The 18,916-nt window shown below is 38.8% G+C and overlaps 1 protein-coding gene across 3 annotated transcripts in view; it reads right to left on the bottom strand.

The window, feature by feature from the left end:
• Positions 1–18,916, bottom strand: part of Zc4h2 (zinc finger C4H2-type containing) — a 101,611-nt gene that overhangs the window by 63,812 nt on the left and 18,883 nt on the right. For 2 of the 3 annotated variants that reach the window (XM_032898778.1, XM_032898775.1), the window contains one exon: positions 16,612–18,080. In XM_032898778.1, coding sequence (XP_032754669.1) covers positions 17,948–18,080 — 133 coding nt within the window. In that variant the 3' untranslated portion in view covers positions 16,612–17,947. Of the gene's footprint in view, positions 1–16,611; positions 18,081–18,916 lie in introns of those variants that run through there. The other variant, XM_032898776.1, reaches the window with a different exon arrangement.

The following is an 18,916-nucleotide window of genomic DNA, read 5'->3' as shown; positions in this document are numbered from 1 at the left end:
TATGAGCATTTCCAGTTTTGAGGGAGTTTAAATTGTACTTTCCTCCACACCCTTTTCAAATGTTATTGTCTATTTTATATTTACATGAATCTGTAAACCATATTGTTTTATTGTCTAAGGTTACTTTTTAATCTATACTTACATGTGATAGTTTTAATTATCAACTTGACACAACCTAAAATCATCCAAGAAGACAGTCTCCTAAGATGTTGTCTAGATCTGCTTGTCCTGTGGACATATCTTTGGGGATTGTCTCAATAAAACATATTAGTATGCAAAAACTCAGTCCACTATGAACAGCTCCATTTCTTAGGCAGAACATTCTAACTATATGAGAGTAGAGGAATTATGTGGAACATAAGTGTGATGGTTTGTATATACTTGTCCCAGGGAGTGGCACTATTAGGGTGTGTAGCCTTGTTAGAGTAGGCAAATCATTGTGGGTGTATGCTTGAGACCCTCACCCCAACTGCCTAAAAGCCAGTCTTCCACTAGCAGCCTTCAGATGAAGATGTAGAACTCTCAGTTCTGTCTGCATGGTTCCTGCCTGGATGCTTCCATGCTCCAACCTCGATGATGACAGGCCGAACCTCTGAATGTCTAAGCCAGCCCCAATTAAATGTAGTTCTTACAAGATTTGCCTCGGTCATGGTGTCTGTTCACAGCGGTAAAGCCCTAACTAAGACAGTAAGTAAGTGGAGCATAGAAGGATGTATATATTCATTCCATTGCACTCTTTTTTTTTTCATCTTTATTAACTTGGGTATTTCTTATTTACATTTCGATTGTGATTCCTTTCCCAGTTTCTGGGCCAACATCCCCCTAACCCCACCCCCTCCCCTTTTCTATGGATGTTCCCCTCGCCACCCTCCCCCCAACAATCACTTTAACTGGGGGTTCAGTCTTGGCAGGACCAAGGTCTCACCCTTCCACTGGTGCTCTTACTAGGATATTCTTTGCTACCTATGAGGTTGGAGCCCAGGGTCACTCCATGTATAGTCTTTCCATAGTGGTTTAGTCCCTGGAAGCTCTGGTTGCTTGGCATTGTTGTTCATATGGGGTCTCGAGCCCCTTCAAGCTCTTCCAGTCCATTCTCTGATTCCTTCAACAGGGGTCCCATTCTCAGTTCAGTGGTTTACTGCTGGCATTCGCCTGTGTATTTGCTGTATTCTGGCTGTGTCTCTCAGGAGAGATCTACATCCGGTTCCTGTCAGCCTGTACTTCTTTCCTTCATCCATCTTGTCTAATTGGGTGGCTGTATATATATGGGCCACATGTGGGGCAGGCTTGTGAATGGGTGTTCCTTCTGCCCCTGTTCTAAACTTTGACTCCCTATTCCCTGCCAAGGGTACTCTTGTTCCCCTTTTAAAAAAGAAGTGAAGAATTCTCATTTTGATCATCCTTCTTGAGTTACATGTGTTCTGTGCATCTAGGGTAATTCAAGCATTTCGGTAATATCCACTTATCAATGAGTGCATATCACGTGTGATTTTCTGGGATTGAGTTACCTCACTCAGGATGATATTTTCCAGTTCCCTCCATTTGCCTATGAATTTCATAAAGTCATTGTTTTTGATAGCTGAGTAATATTCCATTGTGTAGATGTATCACATTTTCTGTATCCATTCCTCTTTTGAAGGGCATCTGGGTTCTTTCTAGCTTCTGGGTATTATAAATAAGGCTGCTATGAACATAGTGGAGCATGTGTCTTTGTTATATATTCGGGCATCTTTTGGGTATATGCCCAAGAGAGGCATAGCTGGGTCCTCAGGTAGTTCAATGTCCAATTTTCTGAGGAACCTCCAGACTGATTTCCAGAATGGTTGTACCAGTCTGCAATACCACCAACAATGAAGGAGTGTTCCTTTCTCCACATCCTCAACAGCATTTGGTGTCACCTGAGTTTTTGATCTTAGCCATTCTCACTGGTGTGGGGTGAAATCTCAGGGTTGTTTTGATTTGCATTTCCCTTATTACTAAAGATGTTGAACATTTCTTTAGGTTTTTCTCAGCCATTTGGCATTCCTCAGCTGTGAATTCTTTGTTTAGCTCTGAACCCTATTTTTAATAGGGTTATTTGTCTCCCTGCAGTCTAACTTCTTGAGTTCTTTGTATATTTTGGATATAGGTCCTATCAGTTGTAGGATTGGTGAAGATCTTTTCCCAGTCTGTGGGTTGCTGTTTAGTCCTTTGCCTTACAGAAGCTTTGCAGTTTTATGAGATCCTATTTGTCGATTCTTGATCTTAGAGCATAAGTCATTGGTGTTTTGTTCAGAAAATTTTCTCCAGTACCCATGTGTTCAAGACTCTTCCCTACTTTTTCTTCTATTAGTTTGAGAGTATCTGGTTTGATGTGGAGATCCTTGATCCACTTGGACTTACGCTTTCTATAAGGTGAGAAGCATGGATTGATCTGCATTCTTCTATATGCTGACCTCCAGTTGAACCAGCACCATTTGCTGAAAATGCTATCTTTTTTCCATTGGATGGTTTTGGCTCCTTTGTCAAAAATCAAGTGCCAATAGGTGTGTGGGTTCATTTATGGGTCTTCAGTTCCATTCCATTGGTCTATCTGTCTGTCTCTGTACCAATACCATGCAGTTTTTATCACTATTGACATGTAATACTACTTGAGTTTAGGGTTAGTGATTTCCCCCAGAAGTCCTTTTATTGTTGAGGATAGTTTTAGCTATCCTGGGTTTTTTGTTATTCCAGATGAATTTGCAAATTGTTCTGTCTAACTCTCTGAAGAATTGGATTGGTATTTTGATGGTGATTGCATTGAATCTGTAGATCGCCTTTGGTAAAATGGCCATTTTAACTATATTAATCCTGCCAATCCATGATTATGGGAGATCTTTCCATCTTCTGAGATCTTCATCAGTTTCTTTCTTCAGAGGCTTGAAGTTCTTATCATTCAGATCTTTCACTAGCTTGGTTAAAGTCACACTGAGGTATTTTATATTATTTGGGAAGATTATGAAGGGTATCATTTCCCTAATTTCTTTCTTGGCTTGTTTCTCTTTTGTGTAGAGGAAGGTTACTGCTTTATTTGAGTTATTTAATACCCAACCACTTTGCTGAAAATGTTTATCAGGTTTAGTAGTTCTCTGGTGGAACTTTTGTGATCACTTAAATATACTATCATATCATCCGCAAATAGTGATATTTTGACTTCTTCCTTTCCAATCTGTATCCACTTGATCTGCTTTTGTTGTCTGATTGCTCTAGCTAGGACTTAGAAAAGTATATTTAATAAGTACGGAGAGAGTCCGAAGTCTTGTCTAGTCCTTCATTTCAGTGGGATTGCTTCAAGTTTCTTTCCATTTAGTTTAATGTTAGTGACAGGTTTGCTATGTATGGCTTTTACTATGTTTAGGTATAAGCCTTGAATTCCTATTCTTTCCAGGTCTTTTATCATGAAGGGGTGTTGAATTTTGTGAAATAATTTCTCAGCATCTAATGAAATGATCATGTGGTTTTTATCTTTCACTTTGTTTATATAATGGATTAAGTTGATGGTTTTCCATATATTTAACCATAACTGCACGCCTGGGATGAAGCCTACTTGACCATGGTGGATGATTGTTTTGATGTGCTCTTGGATTCTGTTTCAAGAATTTTACTGAGTATTTTTGCGTCGATATTCATAAGGGAAATTGGTCTGAAGCTCTCTTTCTTTGTTGGGTCTTTGTATGGTTTAGGTATAAGAGTAATTGTGGCTTCATAAAAGGAATTTGGTAGTGCTCAATCTCTTTCAATTTTGTGAAATAATTTGAATGGTATTGGTATGACGTCTTCTATGAAGGTCTGATAGAAGTCTGCACTGAACCCATCAGGACCTAAGCTCTTTCAGGTTGGGAGACCTTTAATGACTGCTTCTATTTCGCTAGGAGTTATGGGGTTGCTTAAACAGTTTATCTGTTCCTGATTTAATTTCGGTACCTGGTATGTGTCTAGGAAATTGTCCATTTCCTCCAGATTTTCAAGTTTTGTTGAATATAGGCTTTTGTAGTACGATCTAATGTTTTGTTTAATTTCCTCTGACTCTGTAGTTATATCTCCCTTTTCATTTCTCATTTTGTTAATTTGGACACACTCTCTGGGCCCTCTCGTTAGTCTGGCTAAAGGTTTTTCTATCTCGTATATTTTCTTAAAGAACCAACTTTTGGTTCTGTTGATTCTTTGTATAGTCCTTTTGTTTCTACTTGGTTGATTTCAGCTCTGAGTTTGATAATTTCCTGCCTTCTACTCCTCCTGGGTGTATTTGCTTCTTTTTGTTCTAGAGCTTTTAGGTGTGCTGTCAAGCTGCTGATATATGCTCTCTCCTGTTTCTTTCTGCAGGCACTCAGAGCTATGAGTTTTCCTCTTAGCACAGCTTTCATTGTGTCCCATAAGTTTGGGTATGTTGTACTTTCATTTTCATTAAATTCTAAGAAGTCTTTAATTTCTTTATTTATTTCTTCCTTACCAGGTTATCTTTGAGTAGAGCATTGTTCAATTTCCAAGTATATGTGGGCGTTCTTCCCTTATTGTTGTTAAGGACCAGCTTTAGCCCATGGTGGTATAACAGGATGCATGGGATTATTTCTATCTTTCTCTATATCTATTGAGGCCTGTTTTATGACCAATTGTTTGTTGAATTTTGGAGAAAGGACCATGAGGTGTTGAGAAGAAGGAATATCCTTTTGTTTTAGCATAGAATGTTCTAAAATATCTGTTAAGTCCATTTGGTTCATGATTTCTCTTAGTCTGTCTATGTCTCTGTTTAATTTCTGCTTCCATGATCTGTCCATTGATGAGAGTGGAGTGTTGAAATCTCCTACAATTACTGTGTGAGGTGCAATGTGTGCTTTGAGCCTTAGTTAGGTTTCTTTTATGTATGTAGGTGCCCTTGTATTTGGGGCATAGATATTTAGGATTGAGAGTTCATTTTGGTGGATTTTTCCTTTGATGAAAAAGAAGTGGCCTTCCTCATCTTTTTGATAACTTTTAGTTGAAAATTGATTTTATTCGATATTAAAATGGCTACTTCAGCTTGCTTCTTCAGACCATTTGCTTGGAAAGTTGTTTTCCTTCCTTTCACTCTGAGGTGTGTTTCCTGTAGGCAGCAGAATGCAGGGTCCTCATTGTGTATCCAGTTTGTTAATCTATGTCTTTTTATTGGGGAGTTGAGACCAATGATCTTGAGAGATATTAAGGAATAGTGATTGTTGCTTCCTGTTATATTCGTATTTGGATGTCAGATTATGTTTGTGTGCTTTTCTTCTCTTTGTTTTATTGCCAAGATGATTAGTTTCTTGCTTTTTCTAGGGTGTAGCTTCCCTCCTTATGTTGGGCTTTGCCATTTATTATCCTTTGTAGGGCTGGATTTGTAGGAAGATATTGTGTAAATTTGATTTTGTCCTGGTATATCTTGGTTTCTCCATCTATGTTAATTGAGAGTTTTGCAGGATACAGTAACTTGGGCTGGCATTTGTGTTCTCTTAGTGTCTGCATGACATCTATACAGGATCTTCTGGCTTTCATAGTCTCTGGTGAGAAGTCTGGCGTGATTCTGATAGGTCTACCTTTATGTGTTACTTGACATTTTTCCCTTACTGCTTTTAATATTCTTTCTTGTTTTGTGCATTTGGTGTTTTGACTATTATGTGGCGGGAGGAGTTTCTTTTCTGGTCCAATCTATTTGGACTTCTGTAGGCTTCTTGTATGTTTATGGGCATCTCTTTCTTTAGGTTAGGGAATTTGTCTTCCATGATTTTGTTGAAGATATTTTCTGGTCCTTTGAGCTGGGAATCTTCACTCTCTTCTATACTTGTTATCCGTAGGTTTGATCTTCTCATTGAGTCCTGGATTTCCTGTATGTTTTGGACCAGTAGCTTTTTCTGTTTTACAGTATCTTTGACAGTTGTGTCGATTATTTCTATGGAGTCTTCTACTCCTGAGATTCTCTCTTCTATCTCTTGTATTCTGTTGGTGATATTTGTATCCATGGCTCCTTGTCTCTTCCTTTGGTTTTCTATATCATGGGTTGTCTCCCTTTGTGCTTTCTTTATTGCTTCTATTTTCATTTTTAATTCCTTCATCTGTTTGATTGTGTTTTCCTGGAATTCTTTCAGGGATTTTTGTGATTCCTCTCTATAGGCTTCTACTTGTTTATTTATGTTTTCCTCCGTTTCTCTAAGGGAGTTCTTCATGTCTTTCTTGAAGTCCTCCATCATCATGATCAAATCTATATCTTGCTTTTCTGGTGTGTTTCAATATTCAGAGTTTGCTTTGTTGGGAGAATTGGGCTCTGATGATGCCATGTAGTCTTGGGTTCTGTTGCTTGGGTTCCTGCATTTGCCTCTCGCCATCAGATTGTCTCTGGTTTTACCTTGTTCTGCTATTTCTGACAGTTGCTAGACTGTCCTATAGGCCTGTGTGTCAGGAGTGCTATAGACCTGTTTTCCTTTTTTCTTTCAGCCAGTTATGGGAACAGAGTGTTCTGCTTTCGGGCGTATAGTCTTTCCTATCTACTGGTTCAGCTGTTCCTGTGGGCCTGTGTCCTGAGTCCACCAGGCAGGTCACTTGGAGCAGAAAAGTTGGTCTTACCTGTGGTCCCTCGGCTGAAGTTCCTCCTGGGGGGCTGCTTTTGAGCTCTCCATGAGGGCGGCAACCTGGAGGGCCTGCACCGTCTTTTCCCGGGGCCCCGTGTACTGGGGTCCTAGATGGGTTAGGTTTTTCTCTGGAGTCAGAAATGTTGGCAGAATGTAGTCTCTTTTGGCTTCCCAGGTGTGTTTTCCTGCTCTGAAAGTTTAGCTCTCTCTCCCAAGGGATTTGGGTTTAGGGAGCTTTTGACCAGGTCCCTTCAGTTTTGGGTGGTGTCTCTCCATTTCACTCTTGACTGTGGATGTGAGGAGACTGGCTCTTTGAAGACTCTGTCTTGACTTCTTCAGAGTGATGGACTATAAGCTGGAGTTTAAGCTGAAAGACTCTCTGTTCTCTCATAAGTTGTCTTTTGTCAAGTCATTCATTGTTGTAACAGAAACTAGAATCGCTTAATGGTGGATTTATTTTTTCCTTTGATTTTTATTACTTTCTAATTTTTTTTGGTTATTCAGTCCTTGATAATCATACTCATACACAATACTTCTGATCACACTGATCCCTCCCCCTTTCTTATCCTCATCCCAACCCTGCCAACACATGCTCTTCTTTTATTAAATTCCCATTCCACTCAATGACTTCTTTTTTTTTTTTTACTGCTTTGTTGCCCATTGGGTTCAACTTAGACCACTTATGTGAGGATAGATATGAAGCTTCTCTGGAGGTTAGGTGATCAGTTATTCTATAAAGACAATCACTTCTCAAGCAGTAGTCCTGAGTGCCATTATCTCACCCAGATAGAGAGAAGTATATAATAAACCTCTCCCTCCACCTCTGACAACATGTCTACTGGATTCAGTGCTATTCAGGTGCTATAAAGGAAGCCACAGCTACGGAGAGTTCATCAGTGCCATGGGCACGTTATGCCACCATGACAACATGCTTCATTGCTGTCTTCCCTATTGTTGAACTTACATTCTTTCCATCTCCTCTTCCATGATGTGCCTTCAACCTTCCAGTGGTCGATATGGGTGTTCTATTTACGGTTGAACACATAACAGGCCCATGTTCTCTATATCTTTACTATCTATGAATCAACTGCTTTTCCCTGTAAGAAGAAGCTTCTTTGATCAAAGTTGGAGATAGTATTCATTTGTGAATATAAATACGATGATTTAGGAGGCAGTTTGATAATATGACCATTAGCAAAATGAAAGTAGTATGTCAACCCTTATTGCCTATGACCTCCCCAATCACAGGCTGTGACACAGTACTGAACATGAATTCCCTCCTACGGAACAGGACTCCAATCTCAGCAGGATCAACTTGTTACCTTCTAGACAGTTGTGCTACTATTACCTCAGCATTCACTTCTAGCTTGGCAGGTTAGTATAGCATGCAAGGTTCAAAACTGAGTGAGATACTGATTTAAAACAACTATGATTTTTTTTAAATTCATTTCTTTGGGTGATAAATTTATTTCATTTGTTTTATTCTTCATTATTTTATTCATTATTATTTCATTATCCTCCACATTTGGAGGATTTTTATTTGTTTTTAAATTATAAAGTTTAAACTATTTTTCAACCATTTAATGCCATTTCCTGCCATCTAGCTTTCATCACAGCCATCAACAATACCAGCTGCCAATTTTATTCTTGCCCGTTTAAGTACACTTTTATTTCTGGCTTCTTATTTTTGAATTGGCTTTTACCTGCCATTTATAGTATATTGATTAAGGTGTGACTAGGTTTGGTCACTTTGTATATATGCTTCTCATATCTGATAAGTGTCTTGAATCTGTGAGTAGATTTACTTATTGGTCTTTGAAAACTGTGAGATTTTTTTCTCAGTCTGTTTTCTTATAAATCTCTTGTATATGTAAGCCGGACCTTTGGCAATACCATTATTTTGAAGTTCTTGGTATTGTCTTATCTTGGGAAAACCTCACCATGTCACATGTACACATCTGTAGTAGTGGCCTCCAGTGCATTCTGGATTTTGTTTGAGACTTTGCATCCTCTCTGAACTCCTTTATCCTTTTTGGCTCTGCCTAACTTTCTAAATGCCACATCAAGCTAATGATCTTATCAGACTGTGAAGCCACTGAGGTTCTCAACTCTTATTTCTGCACTTATTTCTGGAGAAGGCCACCAGAACCACGCCTTTATATTCAGCTCCGGTCAAGGCCTCCTGAGTGTGACCTGTGCAGTTTAAAAAGCACCAGATTCCTAGAGGAGGCATGCCACCAAGCAGCAGCTCACCTCTCATAACTTCTTTTTGCTTAACAGGAAGAATCTATCAATTTTGTTCTAATTATACCTTTCACACAAAAAATCCTGCAAGAGTAATCTTTGGGTAAACAGTCTTAACATTAGTAAATCTTCTGACGAATACCCTTACATTATCCTTTAAAAAGGTAATAAATGTTCTTTCTTACCAAACTACATAGAGTAATGAATGTATCCTACTGAAGGGATTGTCCGTTGTGTCAGCATGAACAACAAATGAAGATGAACAAAATTGCAAGAGTGGTTGTATTTACAATAAAATTCTCCTGCAAATAACAGGGGAAATGTACTGTCAGAGAATCCCTTTTAACTTAATAAGATAAGATGAACTAATGGCTTCTCCTTGATAAGTTCTGACCATTGCATTGCGATCACTATAAATTCACCATTTTAGAGTCTATCAGAGAATAATGCTGCAGAGAGCTTACAGCCTCACTCGAATTGTTTGACTGCAAGAAAAGATGAGCCTATGCTCTGGGTCTCTCACTATCTTTCCCAAAGCCTTAGATAGTATTTTATGAGCTTTAAAATACTCTCTACCTTCCAATTTTCCAGAAACTGGAAGCAACCCATATTTCCCTCAACTGAACAATGGATACAGAAAATGTGGTTCACTTATTCAAAGGACTACTATTCAGATATTTAAAACAAGGACAACATAAATTTTGCAGGCAAATGGATGGAACTAGAAAATACCATCCTGAGTAAGGTTACCCAGAGCTAAAAGGATATGCGTGGTATGTGATAAATGGATATTATCCAAAAGAACAGAATACCCATGATATACTTCACAGACCCTAAGTAGTTAAACAAGAAGACCCAAGTAGGGATGTTTCAACAACCCCCACTCCCCTTAGAAGAAAAAACAAAATAATCCTGGGAGGCAGTAGGAGGGAGGGATCTGGATGAGAAAGGGGAGGAGGGGGGGGAAAGGGAATAGGATAAGGTATGGGGTGGGGGAAGACAGGAGAGAAGCCCGGAGTGCCCTGAGAATGAATGGAAATATGTAGCTGCTGGGGTGGAGGATGGTAGTGGGGGGAATCCTCCAGAAAGTTGCAGGGACCTGGAATATAAGGGGCTTCCAGGACTCAAAGGGGCAACCTTAGGGGAAAAGGCCAACAGTGGAGAGAAGAAACCTGAAGAGACTCTCTCCAGTAGTTAGTTAGATAGGGTCACCCAGTGGAGGAGTCGGGAAGAATGGAGGCAAATTTTTTTGACCCAGAATTTTTCCTGTCTAAGAGAAAGTCAGGGACAAAATGGAACAGAGACTGAAGGAATGGCCCTTCAGTGACTGGCCCAACTTGGAATCCATCCCATGGGCAGGCACCAAATACTGACATGTTACTGATGTTCTGTTTCAAGATAGGAACCTAGCTTGGCTGACATCTGAGAAACTCTCCCAGCACCTGACTGAGACAGATGAAGATACTTACAGCAACCATTGAACTGAGTTCGGGGACCCCTATGGAAGACTTAGGGGAAGGTCTGAAGGAGCTGAAGGAGATGACAACCCCAGAGAAAGACAAAGAGTGTCAAATAACTTGGATCCCTGGGGAGATCCCAGAGACCAAGCCACCAACCAAAGAGCATACATGGGCTGGTCTGAGACCCCAGGCACACATGTAGCCCAGGACTGCTCTGTCTGGCCTCCATGGGGGGAAATGCTCCTAAACCTATGGAGACTTTATGCTCCAGGGAAGAGGGAATCCTGGGGAGGGGGATACCTTCTCAGAGGCAAAGGGGAGGGGGAACAGGATGAAGAACTCTGGGAGGGGGACCAGAAGAAGGGGCAAAAATAAAAACCAAAACCCCACTCTCTACCTGCTCTTCCCTTGCTACTGTTTCCAGTGTCCTGTGCTTTCTTAATGATAATGGGGTCATTGGAAGCTGTGAAGATAGTAACTTCCAAATGGTCTTCAATCTAAAGCATGGCAACAGACTTGCCTTTCTCTAAGATTTCTCTGGTCAGTGGCAAATAGGCATTTGAGATGGATTCATTTTCTGTTGGTAAGAAGATGATAATGGTGAGTTCAAGACATAGAAAGTTCTTAACCAGCAACACAGCTAAATACTTAGCAATGAGTCACATGATTTGGCACCTCAATTTTCCTGTTAAATACTTACTTGTATTTTATAATTTCATCATCTTTCCCCACAGCCTCACATATATGCAAATCAGAAGGAATATATTACATTTACAATATTAAAGTAGAGACATAAAAGGAAATCTGGCTTCAGGATTCCTAGTATCCCCGTGAGGGACTGAAGCATTCCAGGCTTAGTAAGACTGGTGGTTCCTGAATACTAAAGAATACTAAACGATTCTCATACACCACTCACTTAGCAGTGCAGGAGAGAAGCTGGAGAAGTTACTTACAATGACTTCACACTCATCTTCTGCCAAGATCTCCTATCATCATTGAAGCCTCAGACCTGCGTAGGCTCTGCTGGGTTAAATATGTCTGCAGGGCTTCAGAAACATTCTCAAGACTGCTCTCTCCAAGCACACATTCTACAGGGCAACGGAGCACAGAGTATTGATGAAGCTATCCATCAAAGTGCCATTTCTTCAAACTTTTAAATTGCAACATTTAATATTCTTCTGACAGTCATGATTTTAGTGTCAATTTCAATGTTCCTATTATATTAAAGAAAACTCCCCACCAATTCTCAGAAACTCATGTTTTGAGTGATAATTTCTCCTTAAATTTGGCATTAAGCTCAATAAAGTTAAAAAAAAAAACGTCTGTCTGGCTGTCAGGTAAAAATCTGTGACAACTAACTATTTTGGAAAGAGTACATGTTACTTTCTGCCTCAAGTATTCCCTCTTTACATAATTCTTTGCCAACCCAGGTACTAGTATAGAAACATTGCAAGATTTTTTTAACAAGTTGAAAAATAAGATCGTACAATTCTAGCAAAAGTGCTATTCGAGCCCATTAGAAGCACGGCTTTGGTGTTGCCACAGAACAAAGAATAGGAAAAAGAATATAGAGAAGTGTTCCAGGAGTAGTATCTTAATTTATGTTTTTGTGAAATTGAGGGTCCCCACTTAATGACTGAAATATGTTGGTTTTTATTTTAATGGGCACATTTCTATTTTGCTCAATGTGCTTTGGCATGATTTCTATAAAATGCATATGGTAATATTTTTGTATGAAATCTTAATGCATCAGTAGTAACAAATAGTCAAAATACTGATGTGAAGCCATGAAAAATAGTCCATGAACTCTTTCCTGTTTTCTCAGTTATTCCCAGTCCATTCTATCCTTTTGAGTAACATGGTATGTGATTTTGATGACATGTCTTGCCCTCAAACTACTTATGTGTGTTGATAAGAACAAAATGTTTTCATACATGCATGGTTAAAATTTACTTATATATTCTCTAAACCTCAGAAGATGCATTATTTCTCCATCTAACCTGCTTTCTGCTTTTCTTATTGTAATTCATTTGGCCTCATGATTCTCTTTCCCACATGTTATTTTTCCTAATAGTTGTCTAAATGAATATTATTTGCCCTTTTCATCTTCATTAGTTTCATTCAGTTGTTCATACTGTCATGGTGTCTTGTTTGCCTATAAATGTCAACTAAGTATTTTGAAGAAAAAAGTTTCAATTTTGGTCTCTTCATACCCTGATTTAATTTGTATTTTTCCATATGGGCTAGATTTGATGATATGCCTAGTATCTTAGCTTTTGCTCGTGTTATGAATTATTACCATCTGTTGAAGATTTACCTGGCCTTTTCTTCTCTAATTTTTTTTTAGTATTTTCCCAAACCTAAATCTTCCCTGTTAGAAAACTGAACTTCAATAAAATTGTCATGTTTAAAATATTTATTCAGTATTATAATGTATATAATATAGTATATATTCAAAGTCTTTGACCCTTTATAACTATAAAGATGCTTATGGTAAAAACAAAATTAATGTTTGTTATTTAAATGAGAAATACAACTTACTCATTGTGTCTTGTGTCAGAGTTATAATCAATTGTGATAATCTTTCCTGAAGTAAAATCTACTGATACAAACTCTGCTATACAGACTCTATAAACTAGTTTGTTTTTTTAACCTCTCATATTTATTATTGCTTTAAAAACAGTTCATCTCCTGGCTTTATTTCCCATGGTCAGTTGACTTCTTTGGGTGGCAAACTTCTTAAAGAAGTGTGAATGTCATTCTTGTTTCTGTAGTTGGAATAAACTCACCTGTCTTGTGGTTTTGCTGATCTTTGCTGTCCTAGTTGACATATCTATGTTCATATGGAGAGAAGAAGAGGCATTGGCGGTCCATGAGATCTGTTTTATGCGGTGTTTAGTTGTTAGACTGTCAGCAAGAGCAGTAGGTGACCCTTGGTGGTGTCTTCTTACCATCTGTCAGTGCAGGCATGGTTGGCTAAATGGAAGTGGAAGTTTGTTTATAATCAGGAAGAATGGCAAGAGTTCTTCCAACTTGAATATAAAATGGACTTAACCTCTACTCTGCCTCATTCATTAGCTAATGTAATAGAACAGGCAAATTTTATGAAGTGGAAGAGAAATGGATTCTATACTTTGGGAGAGGCTATTAAATTTTGTTTTACAAAGAACACAGAAACAGAGAGAAGTGAAGAAGTACAATTTTCAATCCAATGTAGTTTCCATGGGTCTTGTGGAGAAAGTGTGTGGTTTAAAAATAAAATTGAACAGAACAAGAAAACAGGAAAGCAGTTTTGTGTATTTATGTCCACTGATGCTCATAAGAACGGTATGAAGAGGAACACGTAAATCACAGGTTATTTTGATGTAACTGGAGGGAGGGTTCTTTCTTTCTTACCTATGTTCTCAGATTTGCAATACAGGCTCCAACAGATACATCTGTTGAGTGAAGTGTTTTGAAATATAGACATCCAAAAAAGGACAAAGTTTCAACTATGACATCGTCTGTATGAAACTGCTCAAAATCAGTCAGCATTATTTTAGGTACACTCATGTTTAAATTCAAAAGGCCCCATAGTGACAACTGTATGGTATCCTGAGAGAGAAAGAAACTCTGGTATTCACACATCAACATTAGCTTCATTGTTTGCAAACTTGCCTGGCATTGATATATAGATGAATTTCTGCAAAGTGCTTTTATTCTAGGAATATTTTGTATTCCTACGTCCAAAGACTCTAAGAGAAATCCCTTAATGTCTTGAGTAAAATCTTTTTTAACAGCATAGAAATTAACCAGTAGTTTTTCTTCATTTTTACCATATGCTTGGTGTTCAAACCAAACCATATATCCTCAGCTTGAGTCCAAATTAAAGTAGCTTACTAACAGTTGTTCTCTTTATCCAGAATAACTCCATTCTGAAATATTCCATTCAAAATCTATCAAAGTCAAACTAGAGAATAGCAGCGTTACTGTCAGGTATCACCTCAAGATTTCCTGATGCAGCAGAGACCTGAAGCTGCAGTCTGAGCTAACCCTTGACCTCCTATTCATTAAACGATTGCCACACCTCACATGTTGTAGAGAAACAGCTGTCTTCATTGGGATGTGACCTTGCCTCCTTCTCCCATTAACAATGTTAACTTAATAAAGATCCTTCCTTACTCATATTGTACAGAGAGGGTGGGGAACTTTTCACAATGACTCACATCATCATGGTGCAATGCCTGTATCTGCCAATTTGTTTTAGTTTTGCTGATAAGTTCTCTGGTGATTCTAAAAAGGGAGTGGGGGGAGGAAGAGAAGGAGAGGACATTGGTGACATTGGCACTTGCTTCCTGGATGGAAAAGTATTCATTATAGAGATATGAGTGGAAATTAAAGCAATTCTCAGAGAGACAGAGTAAAAACTGAGGAAGACTTTAGGATTCTTGTAGGCTAATAGAGACTGGAGAACAACAAAACGATAACTATGGAGAAAAGTCATCTAAGATAGAAGCTGTGAGTAGAAGTACAAGAACACAACCATTGCCAGAAACTGACATACATGGAATACAAAGAAAGATGGCCAGTTACGGATGCTGGACATCATGCAGTTCTGAGACCTTGATGGAGTTGCTGCATGTCAGAGGGAATGGAGGATGCCATTCAGAGTCTCTGCAATGTAACAGTATACAAAGCCCAGGGCACTCTGTATTTTGGACACTGGCATTATAACATTCACATGAAGTTCAAATAGTGACTGTCTCTGGGTTGTGGTGGGGGAAGAGGAAGTACCTAGTAAGATAGCTGCAAGCAAACCTCTAGGGAAAATCTTGAGAAGTCCACACCAGAAAATTCAGCACTATACAAACATACAATCTGAAATGGAAGATATGTGTTCTCCCCTACAAGCTGGTTTGAGTCTTTTGTACTCTCTAGCTTAGTTGTTGGTGCTATGATAGGGAACTATCTTAAGAGATTTCTAACATCTTGCTATACAGCCAAGTGTATCAGAGGCCACTATTTTTCTATGTTCAAATCTCCAAGTTCTTCAAATCACTGCCTCAACTAGCTGGCTCATCCCTCGGTCCCAAATCACTGTAACTTCAACAAAGCTTGAAGGTAGATGTCGATATGGAGGAAAGTGCACTCAATGTTATAGGGGACTTGGTGAAGCACTTCTACTTAGATGCAGTGGTTCAACACCTATAGTACCATGTGATTATATGCATCTTATTGATAAAGTGAGCAGTCAAAGATATTGAGAAGTGTGATCCCAAGAATGAAATACATATTAAATAAGAACAAATTTAGTCTATAGCACACTGTGGTAGTCTGCTCAAGATGCTGTATCAAAATAACCAATGAGGAGTGACTAGTCATGGCTGGCTTCGTGTTATAGCCTGTGCAGTAGAAAAGAGCAAGGGATTTATCTCAGATCCTTTTGTTAAACTTATGTTTATTATTATTATTTATTATTCTCGGGTATCCCACTGCCTAATAAGCACTGTGGTCCTAGAAATCTGAACTTTGACATATGAGATTTATGAAAACACAAGCATTCGGACCACAGCATTTGTGTCCATTGTCCATAACCACCTACATCCAAAAAAAATTATGCCAATTTCAAAACTTCTTCATTTTGTTATATTTATATCACCAAGTATGTGTTTGTTGGTTTTAAAGAAACCAGCATGTAGTGGTTTAGCTCTAAACACTTTGATGATTTGGGGGAAAATCGAGTAAACAAGGTAGAACCTCATAAAGACAACTCCAGCTGTTAAGACTGCGAAAAGTAAACCCTGTGGCCATTGATTTTGTTCAATGTAGAAGTGAATTTTTAATTAGCATTGATATGTTTTTTCATTGAAAAGCTGTATTTGTTCCTAATTTAGCCCTGCAAAGCAGTAGCTGTTGTGAACAAGCCTGTCACTTCACCACCAAAATCGATTGTTCGTTCTATTAACATTACACAGAAGGAGGTTAAATTGATTTTTAACAATGGCGTACATATCTGTCTGACTCCTTTTACCATATTCCTATGTTTTTTTCATTCCTTAGGGCAGTGCAGGGATACAATTCTCCCTGTTTAACTAGTCATGCTAAGAAAACCATAGTGAGTCTCGGCACTGGGGTCCTGCTCTTGGCCTGCATTTCCACTAGAGCCACTGCAGGTTCCAATGCTCTGGCTATTATCAATCCCTCCCTACCACAGTGATCCCAGCTCCTGGTCACATCTCTGTAGCCCACTCAGTTTTCCTCATTCTCCCCTTTGTATTATTATTGTTGTTGTTGTCATTGTCATCGTCCAGTACACAGAATGCACCCAATTAGCATTTATTCCAACAAATGAACATTTATTTAAAAGGATTTATGGAAACATAACAGTTTTACTTTCAAAGGGCAGAGAAATCATTGATGTTTTGAACATATAATATGGTAACACAAACCAAAAAGTTAAAAAGAAAAATAGGATAAATCTCTCCTGTTCTCCCCAGCCAGGATAGAGACCTGGAGCCTAATTCTTTTTCATCAATCAGCCCTAGATTTTTATCCTGTAGATCTAAGACATGACTAGGAGGCTTAGCTTTGATCAAGGAATGAATGAGCTGTGGGGCTTGAAGAGCTGAAGTGTCTTTTCTTTGGGGAAAATAAAAGGTCACCAATATAACCCACAGAAAAGGAGTGACCAACTGTCCTAACCTGAAGCTACCTCACAGAAGACAAAAGGAGGAAAGAATATAAAAGCAAAAGTCCTACCCACTTACATGTATACAATGATTGGCATTCATGTAACACTGTAGCCCTTTCTATCCTCACAATGATAGCCCATTGGGCAGGTATTAGAGTAATGTTTTTGAACAAAATCCAAAGCTAAAGTCAGCTTAGGGTTCCTCAGTCCAAGATAATTCCTATACCACAGCAATAAGACCTAGTATTTTAGGCAGTGAATCAGGTGACTCTTGTAGCATGAGCCTTGGTCCTTAATTTCACTATAGGAAATGTCTACTGGTTTGCAAAGATTAGCAGTATGGGGAAAGACCCACAGTTCTTGCAATTCCAAAGATGCCCTGTCTGGTATGTAAGAACTTCGGTATAACTGGAAGACTTGGAACTATAGATTAACACAAGGGCCTCACAATTTTATATAAAATGAACACTCATCTAAGTTACCTCTGGATTTTAATGATGACTTGAATATTGGGGGAGATATATGCATTCAGCCCATTGGGAAGCTCATCAAAAATAAAGTTGTTGTCCCTTCAGAACCTAAAGCAAAAATAGAGGGAAGGAAGTCACTGAAGCCTTTTCCCAAAGTAAGACATGGAGCTCCTCCAGTCCTTATACCTACAGCTCAGTAGGCTCCAGTCCTCAAGAACAAAAGGGAGAATCAACTAGGGCCTTTTACCCCTCATTCAGTTCCAAACTGGGGCAGTAAAAGAAATGGGAATGGAAGAGAGAGGGTCATGAGCCAGTGATTAGCACCCAAAGCACAGCTGTTCTTAACCACAAATTCCAAGAACAGAAAGAAATAAGAGCAAAGAGTAAGGGGTTATTCTTCCAACAAATTAAATAGAAGACTCAGTAGGGATAAGGAAGGGATATTAAAAAAAATCAGAACATTTATCACTCTGACCAAAGAGAGGGTTTATGACCAACAGAGGTCTACCCCTTCACCTGCTCTTCATTCATCTTGCTTCCGTTTTGGCTTTTTGGGGTTCCGTGACCGACTCTTGGCTTTGCAAAGAGGACATATAGGCGCATTTCGATGAATCTGTTGGTGGCATGACAAACAGGCCTGGTGGGGGAAGACAGGATAAATAAAGTCAGTAGTCAGATTCTTCTAAGCAATGGTTCAGATGGCTGATACTCATGGGACCAGAAATCATAAGGTTTAAGTAGAGATCAGCGTTCTTGATGGCCACAGAACTTAGGAGTAAAGGATATAGCACAGACAGGAGTGCAGGAAAATTTATGTAAAACTTGGAAATAAAATTAAGAACTACATATCTAGGCAGTATTATATAGAACATTATCTCTAACAGGCTCACCCTTGCACTATTGATTTTCTTGGATCGGGTGAATAGGCAAGAATTTTCTATAATAACTAAGAAAGTGAATATTTAAACTTTAGAAATATTTTTAATTAAAAATCCTTCTCTCCCTTTCTGCCTCCCTCCACCATCTTGTGTATGCGTGTGTGTGTGTGTGTGTGTGTATGTGTGTGTGTGTGTGTGTGTGTGTGTGTGTGCAAATGCCACAGAACATGTGTGGGTGACTGGGGGCAACTTTTTTGTTCTCTACTAGAATAAATTTTGGGAGTTAGTTCTTTCCTTCCACCATGGAATTTGGGGATCAAACTCAGACCATCAGGTTTACATGGTAAATGCTTTTACATCCTGAGTCATGTAAGGGCTCATAATTGTGTTAGTTTTTCACATTAAGTGCTCTGTTGCAATACTCAACTTTATTTTATGTTAAGTACATTGCACAGGTCACCTGGCCTATGTGTGTGCCAATAAGTCTTCAATGAAAGCACAGAGCAAGTCAGACTCTACTTGTAGGTTACGGTCTATGGGGCAAGCACTCTAGTAGAATGTCTGCTTGACTATTTACTATTGATCTGATTCTGTG

The sequence above is a fragment of the Rattus rattus genome, chromosome 3 (genome assembly GCF_011064425.1).
Source record: "Rattus rattus isolate New Zealand chromosome 3, Rrattus_CSIRO_v1, whole genome shotgun sequence".
Classification (NCBI taxonomy): Eukaryota; Metazoa; Chordata; class Mammalia; order Rodentia; family Muridae; genus Rattus; species Rattus rattus.
Note: the sequence above shows the minus strand (reverse complement) of the source record. Positions and strands in the feature narration are given on the sequence as shown.